Genomic DNA, 8,631 nt, shown 5'->3' on the forward strand with positions numbered 1-8,631 from the left:
ACCAAACCAGTTGGTCACAAATGGGTATTCGTTAGAAAGCGTAATGAGAAAAACGAGATTGTAAGATACAAAGCTCGCCTTGTGGTGCAAGGTTTCTCACAACGCCCTGGAATCGACTACGAGGAGACCTATTCTCCCGTAATGGACGTCATAACGTTCCGCTACCTTGTCAGTTTGGTAGTTTCCGAAAAACTGAACATGCAGCTTATGGATGTGGTTACTGCGTATCTATATGAGGATCTAGATACAGAGATATACATGAAGATTCCAGACGGAATTCAGTTACCCAAATCAAGTGGCTCTAAACCACGGAGCGCGTTTGCGATTAGATTGAAACGCTCACTATATGGATTGAAACAATCCGGACGGATGTGGTATAACCGTCTAAGTGACTACTTGATTGGAAAGGGATATGTCAACAATGAACTATGCCCATGTGTGTTCATAAAAAGGACAAGTTCCGGATTTGCAATAGTAGCGGTTTATGTCGATGACATGAACATAATTGGCACCCTTAAAGAGTTAAGGGAAACCGCTGAACACTTGAAATCCGAGTTTGAGATGAAAGATCTTGGGAAAACACGGTTTTGCCTTGGTTTAGAACTTGAGCACCGTAGAGATGGTATCCTGATTCATCAATCAGCTTATACCCAAAAGATGCTTAGGCGTTTCAACACTGACAAGATTAAGCCTTCAAGCACCCCAATGGTCGTCCGTAGTCTTGATCCAATGAAGGATCAATTTCGTCCAAAAGATGACGATGAAGAAGTGCTAGAGGCAGAAGTGCCCTACCTAAGTGCAATAGGCGCATTATTGTACTTAGCACAATGCACAAGACCGGATATCTCATTCGCTGTGAACTTGCTAGCTAGATATAGCTCTGCGCCTACACGACGCCATTGGACTGGTGTTAAAGATATCTTTCGATACCTAAGTGGGACGATCGATATGGGCTTGTTTTATCCCTACAGAGAGAAGATGGATTCGGACCCATCAAGTGCCAGGGACGCCACACATGGTGGACTGCGTCCCCTATCCCCATCCCAAAACGATATAAGTGTTTTGGAAGGTTTTGCTGATGCTGGGTACCTCTCTGACCCACACAAAGGTCGCTCCCAAACTGGTTATGTTTTCACCATGGGAAAGACCACGATATCTTGGAGGTCTACAAAACAGACCTTAGTCGCTACTTCTTCGAATCATGCAGAGATTATTGCTCTTCACGAAGCAGTTCGTGAATGTATATGGCTTCGATCCATAGTTACGCATATTCGAAGCAATTGTGGTTTGAAATCTACCACAGATGAGCCTACGAGCATTTATGAGGATAATGCTGCTTGCTTTGAACAAATGAAGCAAGGCTACATCAAAGGCGACAACACCAAGCATATATCGCCCAAATTCTTCTACAATCAGCAACAACAGAAGCTCCTCAAGATCAAAGTGAACCAGGTTCGATCTGAGGACAATGCGGCAAACTTGTTTACTAAGTCATTGCCCAAATCCACGTTCGAGAAACATGTGGCAAGAATTGGCTTGCGGAAATTATCTGAACTCCCATGATCGTAGTCATCCGGGGGAGGCGCAGACATCAGGGGGAGATGTCTACATGTTCACCTCGAAACGTGAAGGGTGTGTTGTGCTCTTTTTCCCCTTCGACCGAGGTTATTTTTGTCCCACTGGGTTTTTGGTACTCGGCAAGGTTTTTAACGAGGCAACGAGAGAAGCACCGCGTTTGGACAACACAAGGGGGAGTGTTTAAGGATATCTCTATTTGTGTTTGGCCCAAACTCTAGGTTACTTGACCTAGTGGTAATAGGGTTAAATTAGAAGGATCTAGATTCCTATTCAATGTATGATTACTTTCCTTGTACGATTGAGATTCTATGAATTGTAATCCTCTATATAAAGAGGCCCCTATTATCAATGAGAATACACAGAAAATTCCTCTCAAATTCAGTTTCTCTACAACAGCATTGTTATAAAACAGAAAAAAAAAAAAAAAAAAAAAAAAAAAAAAAAAACCTAAACATAACACAAGTACATAACGAACTCTCATACCAAGTGTCCAAGACTCCAAGTACATAACGAAAGAAGTACATAACGAACTCTCATACGGTCATACCAACCGAAAGAAGCATCCACCGACTAACCGAGTGACCGACCATGATCAAGATCCTCAGACCTCAGCTAACGTGGAATCTCTCTCTCTCTCTCTCCCCCAATCCTCAACTTATACAGAAAAGCCCAACTCACAATTAGTCAATTACATCAGAAATTCAGAATCGGCGAGAGGAGATCTAGGATTTCTTTGAGAAAACCCCATTGGGAAAAACAGAGCAGGAAGAAGAACTGAAGAACAGAGATGTATCAAAAATTCAAAACAGGGGAGATCGATAGACATACCTCGTTTACGAGAAAGCGAAAGTCTACCTGTGTGAGGCTGTGCGCTGTTGTCAGTGCTGTGGCTATGGGAGACTGGGAATACACGCGAGTGAGTCGTGGCGGACTGGCGGATTGATGGATAATTTTTTTTTTTTTTTTTGGGCTGAAAGGTAGATATATATATATATATATACCTAAGGGTTTTTAGCCCAAAATCTTGTCTAGGCTTGAGCCCAGATAGCCTTCCAAGTACATCCGCCACTGCTTATATCCAGTAGAGATAGCTAGTTATAAGAAAGATGGATACACATACAACCATACGTATAGCTAATGCTGAGTTCACTATTCCTAACTGGTCAGGCATCATACTGATAATTGCGTTTGTTTCCATGGCTGTACTATTTATTTGGTGTTTGTTGTGTAGAGGACGTAAAGGCTATGGTGGTGGTAGAATTTCCGGTGGTACACATCATCATCATGGTGTGGGTGCAACCGGTTTTGGCACTGGAGCCACCAAAGTGGGTTTTGGAGGCGGAGGAGGAGGTGGTGGTGGTGGTGGTGGAGGAGGAGGAGGTAGCAGTGCATGATGAAAGCAAGTCAATTCCTTTTCTTTACTTTTTTGGCAAACGAAAGCAAGTCATTTCTGAATGCCATATGGCTGCTAGTTCTATCACACAAAACAGTTTTGATGTGTGTAGCTAGCTAGGTTGGCATAAAATGATAAGAATCATATATCATCTATTTGTTTGTATTTACTAATAAATAAGGGGAAATTATCAATTCTTCTTTTAGCTTCTAATTTCTCATATTTTGCTTGTTCAATTAGTAATGAATAATGAATATAACAAATTTTTATAGGCAAATGCGTAACATGCTCATGCTTCTTAGCTTCATTATTAATTTTTTGTATAAACCACGAATAATGATACGTACTTTTTGAAAAACAAAAACTTTGGGCTTATAAGCTATTGCTTTTTAGGTTAGGTTTTTTTTTTTTTTATAAATCCCTACATTTTCATTTTTTTTTTAGTAGGTTTTGTCTAGTCTATGTACTTTGTGTGCCTTATTATGTTCTAGTTCGTTACTTGAATATGTGAGATTTGATGTCGAATGATTGGTATTATCCTACATACAACGATGACTCTTATCTGCTTTACTTTGTTTTTAATAATGGAAGTGTATGTAATGTGTCGTTTTGGCCTGAATTCATATTATGATCAATGAATGATCTACTTTAAAAAAATGTATCAAGATGCATACTTTTCAAAACAAAACTTCAAGATCGATTTTCTCTTATTCGACATACAATATATTCAAGGCTTTCCTTTTTTGTTTTTGTTTTTGTTTTGAGAATGAAATGTTTAAGGTGTTGAGTTTCAAAATGGACAATAGACTGGAAAGCTCTTCAAAAGACAATGAAAAAGGCGAATTCTGTTGTTTAAGTGACTTTATAAATCTTACCGGCCTAGGGCAGAATCAAGAAGTTGAGTTACCATTGGGTACTCCTGTTATTCTACTTGTTATAAAGTATAATTGCATCTTTGTGCCAGCATTTTGACATCATTTCATCAATTATTTGCTCCTAATGGCTACTCCATACCCTTATTCTACCATCTACCAAGCGCACTAATTCAAATCATTCCAAAATTGTAGAAGCAATAACAAGCATAATATGTCTCGCGAACATTAATGTCTTGCATCGTGGTGTTTAATTCTTCCCGCAATCTTCTAAGGTGCATCCACATTCCACTCTCATTCGCTGCTCTTGGCATCTTTTCTGTGCATAAACTTGAGGTACCAAACAAATTACAAAAGTTTAAAAATATGAGCGAGCAAATAATTTTCACCCTTCTATATTTGATGAAATGATCAAAGATGCAGTTATCAAATAACATATGATTACCCAATGGTAACTCGACTTTCAGTTAACCTCTTATTTCTGAGTTCCGACCCAGTTATGAACTCATAGAAACAACCGCATCTGCCTCTTCCTTTGAAACTCAAAGCCATCCTTGAATATTTCAAAGAATTACACATCTTGAACCTTAGTTTTGAAAAGTAAACATCTTGCCTTGGCTATAAAAAGGACGTTCGATTATTTGACACTCCAACTTATGAAGACTTGGGAAATCATACCCATAGTTGGGTTTGTTGGCTTCTTCGTAATTACTGCTTTGAGTCAGTTTTTTCAGAGGTCATGGCAGTCTAGGGGATGGTGGACATGGAAATGTTTCTGAAGGTGGAACTAATACCGACATTGGAGCCACTATTCACATACGACCCGATGACGACTGGGGAGCAATTATTGACTCCGGATTCATTGAAACGGACTATGGAGGTGGAGCCAATTTCGACAACCGAGCCGATTCAGGGGGCGGAGGTTGTGGTGGCGGAGGAGGAATAGGCGGCAGTGCATGCTAGTTCAAGTTTTTCCTCGTTTGACTTGTGCGCCTAAAACTTGCATGCTGGAGGTACAAATAGCGGTACCCTGAAATTATAGTGTTTGTGATTCTTTGATTGTTTAGAGGAGTTGTCCCTTCTCTTACACTATGTCCCTTCTCTTACACTATCCATATGCGTACGTAATTGTGATGGGGGTAATGTTCATCCTCCTCGTTCTGATCTGTTCTCTTTCTAGTTCCTTCCCTTCATATAGAAAATAAACAAAGAAAGGCGACTTTTGTTCACCATTCACATGAAGAGGCTATGATCTGCAAGGACAGCACATCAACACGCAGTTTCAGTTGACCAAAGTACAAAATCGACACATAACTACGAACACCAAGGAGGAATTCCTTGTGTCTTAGACCAGGTCCAAATACCCAATATATATGCACGAAAACACGCGACAAGTTTAATCACACCTACACGTCCAACATATTACTGCTTTCGATGAATTAATATTGAATTATAACAAAAAATATACTGCTCAAGTTCTTATTTGCAGTCAAATTTTTGCTCTAGACTTGAACATTTCTCTACCATCGTCCCGACCAAACTCCAGCTTCACTAACTTAAGCTGGAGCTTAACATTTCACTGGGGATAATTAGATTTTGAGTTCGAATTGCCAATAGAAACCATAATTGCTATCAAACACTATTCGAACCTACAGAGCTTAGGTTCAGAAAAGAAAATAATAACAATAATGAATAAGAACTACAAAATCCATAGGGTAATTGACTTTGGCTCTCAATACCAAACTGTGCAAATGAACTAACTTTGCCTTATGCTTGAACCATAACTCTCAGAACCCTTCAATAACCCAAAACCGCAAGAGCGAAGCTAAAAAATTGGAGAGCCGCATACTTATTGACTGACTCTAGGTACCAAAGCTACGGTCTCCAGCATCACCCAGACCAGGGATTATAAACCTGAAATCAGTACCAGCACAAAAGAAAATATATTAAATATGCAGTTTGCAAAATCCATCACATATCCTAGTAGGTATTAGATGCATTACAGCAAAGGGAGGTACTTACCCTCTGTCATTTACAGTAGGATCAATGATGCCAGTGTACACATGAAGCCTGGAAAATGGCAAAAGCCAAGTTAAGAAATGCTAAGGTTGGTCCAAACTGTACTCGGTGATAAATAAATTGTTACCCTGGAAATTTCTCGCTCAGCTTTTGAAGGGCCGGAGGAGCAGCTACAGCAGATATCTGTGAAGGAAAATTATTTACGGGATATATGAACCATCAAGACACCTATAGTAAACATAACGAACCCCTTCACAATACTTACCACTTTGATTTGCTTGTTAGCAAGCCCATGCTCCTTTAATAGGTCCACAGCGGCCACTATTGTGCCACCTGAAATGAAAATAAGGGGACAGAGAGAAAGAATCGAGTCAACCGAAGATGACAAGTCAGTGCAAACTGCAAAAGTTTCTGCTAAAATATATGAACAGATGAAGTGGTCACTTATGACGCATCTTTTATCAATCCAATCGGACACCGACACAAGTATGATATTGATACCTGTTGCTAGCATCGGATCAAACAGAAATACTCGAGATCCTTCAGGAAATTTTGCAGGTAGCCTACCAAAGATTTGACAAGATTTGTTAGAAGGGTCACACAAACACTGTCATGTAGAATGAATGAGAAATACAAAGAAAAAGGCAAAACAAGACTAGTTCAGAACTGAGACGAATACTTGAATCATGCTTAATAAAAGGAATAAGAAATACTTCAAGGCATTATAATTCCCACAAAAAGAAGCTTTTAAAGACTTTGTGATTGAAACGAGGAATGCTTACTTGTTAAGATATATAGTTGGTAGAAGTGTTTCCTCGTCTCGGGCCATTCCTTAAGTGTAGAATAAGTAAAAAAGACATCAGCTAATGTCAATTACACAAAAACACAAAGAGACTTGAACTGCACGTATGCTACACAGGAACTTTTCTTACCAAGATGGTATGTTTTTGTTGCTGGCAAGACGGATGATGCATGTTCCATAAGAGCTAAACCAGCTCTCAGTATTGGAACGACCTGCAAAACTAAATGAATAAAATATCAATAGATCACACTCAGATGTTGGACTCTGCTCAACGAAGTACTTATCTACGCTTTTATAATCTGTGAATCCGATAGTCAATTACATATAAGATTACATAAATCTAGTACCCTACACACTCATATAATGGAAGCATCTTTAAACACCAACCAATGCTGAGAACTAACCGCCACAGGCTCCCTTGGATCTATGAATTCAACTGATGCAACACCCATTGGTGATTGAATTTCTCCGGTGACCGTAGGCTGACATTTAGAAAAGAGAAAACATGCGTTATAAACCTAAAATAGAACGTAGTATTGATTACTACCGTAGCTATGAGTGTAAGATACGGAAACTCACCAACCAATCTCTTGAAGCTTCATAAATAAGAAGTCTCCCCAACTCAGCCATGGCATTTTCTACAACATATGACTGACCCCATAAGAAAATGCTTACTCAACTTGGGAGCAGCAAAGCAGTGATTAACTAATTGTAAGCTCAAAACTAGAAACAAAAGCCATACTCTCTCCATCATTTTAACAATGACGAACAAACAAACTCACTTAGAGTACTAATCAAGCTTCATAGTCGATATCAAACTTATCAGATATAAAACCACATTTGGCAATTCTGTTACTTACTGAAAATGGGGCAAGGGGTTTGCTCATTTCTCAGGACTGAAACCCAATGCTTAATCAACGGGTGCGGCGGCACAAATACCTGAAAACAAATCCCAACAGAACCCTTGAAACGAAGCATATTCTTCACAAAGCTAAAAACACTTATTCTAACCATCATTCTCTATTCTCAGCTCTTCAACTTCAGCCCAAAATTCAGCAGCAAATTCCAAACATATAAAGCCAACAACCACAAACTATTAAAAGATACAAACTTTCCAATTCAAAGCATCCAAATTCATCCCTTTCAATAATCACAAACCCAAAAAGCATCCAAATTCTAACAATCACAAACCAAACAGAGCATAAAAGTGAGAAGCAAACCAGCATTCGGTCGCCGGAGACCGCCTTCTCCTGGGTGGTCATGTGCGCCTTCACGGTAAGTAATCTCCGGCGCCGCGTACCGGAATAAGAGACCTGCGGAGAACAGGAAGCGGCGTCGTTTAATTACAAGGCGTAAAAGAAATTTACTGTGACGGCCGTGAAGGGAAAAAAAGAAAAAAAAAAAAAAAATTTACCTTTTGGGGATTAGAGGAGGAGGGAATGAGATTAAGTAGGGGAGGGGAGGTAGGGTTTCGGGAAGAGAGACGTGGCGTTTGGGAGGGACATCGTAGAGAGAAATGTAAACGACACGACGCCATGGATTAGAGGATTATTACTTCTCTCTCTTTCTGTATATCTGAGTTTGGGATACGAGTGTTTGGGAGAAAGGAGGAGAGCTAAACGACACGCGTTACGGGTCGACCCGTTGAGGCCCAAATAAGATCCATGGCCCGGATAGGATGTGACATGGAGCAATTCATATATAATTGTTGAGTAAATCAATTTCATTCATAATAAGCATACTGTCTTATCGAGTATTTACTGACTTGCATGCCCACCTAAGCAAATTGTGATACGATAACAATAAGTACACAAACACCGCCAAAGCCAAACATTATCACCAATTTTGTCAAGATTTGATGTTGTTATGAACTTCACCTTTTGTTTTTTGAAAGGATGAACTTCTCCTTTATGATACAAAGTATTGTGAATGTCATTTACGGCTTTACGTAATTACATTGTTATATA

General features: G+C 39.5%; 1 protein-coding gene across 1 annotated transcript; it reads right to left on the reverse strand.

Annotated features, from left to right (window-relative positions):
• Positions 1-5,261: 5,261 nt before the first annotated feature.
• LOC133720946 (uracil phosphoribosyltransferase) lies at positions 5,262-8,246 on the reverse strand. Its single transcript, XM_062147438.1, has 12 exons — positions 8,079-8,246; positions 7,885-7,977; positions 7,525-7,603; positions 7,244-7,302; positions 7,069-7,146; positions 6,795-6,876; positions 6,645-6,693; positions 6,364-6,425; positions 6,128-6,195; positions 5,990-6,045; positions 5,866-5,913; positions 5,262-5,757 (listed from the first exon to the last, which is right to left on the reverse strand). Exons 1-12 carry the CDS (start codon positions 8,199-8,201, stop codon positions 5,706-5,708), a joined length of 849 nt encoding a protein of 282 aa, XP_062003422.1. The 5' UTR covers positions 8,202-8,246; the 3' UTR covers positions 5,262-5,705.
• Between the last annotated feature and the right edge of the window lie 385 nt (positions 8,247-8,631).

Source organism: Rosa rugosa, chromosome 7, assembly GCF_958449725.1.
Source record: "Rosa rugosa chromosome 7, drRosRugo1.1, whole genome shotgun sequence".
Taxonomy (NCBI): domain Eukaryota; kingdom Viridiplantae; phylum Streptophyta; class Magnoliopsida; order Rosales; family Rosaceae; genus Rosa; species Rosa rugosa.

Coding starts and splice junctions, on each gene's coding strand:
- LOC133720946 (XM_062147438.1), bottom strand. CDS start 8,201: ATGGCGTCGTGTCGTTTACATTTCTCTCTACGATGTCCCTCCCAAACG. Junction 6,694..6,794: donor AACAAAAACATACCATCTTG/GTAAGAAAAGTT, acceptor TCTACACTTAAG/GAATGGCCCGAGACGAGGAA. Junction 6,046..6,127: donor CTAACAAGCAAATCAAAGTG/GTAAGTATTGTG, acceptor TTTCCTTCACAG/ATATCTGCTGTAGCTGCTCC.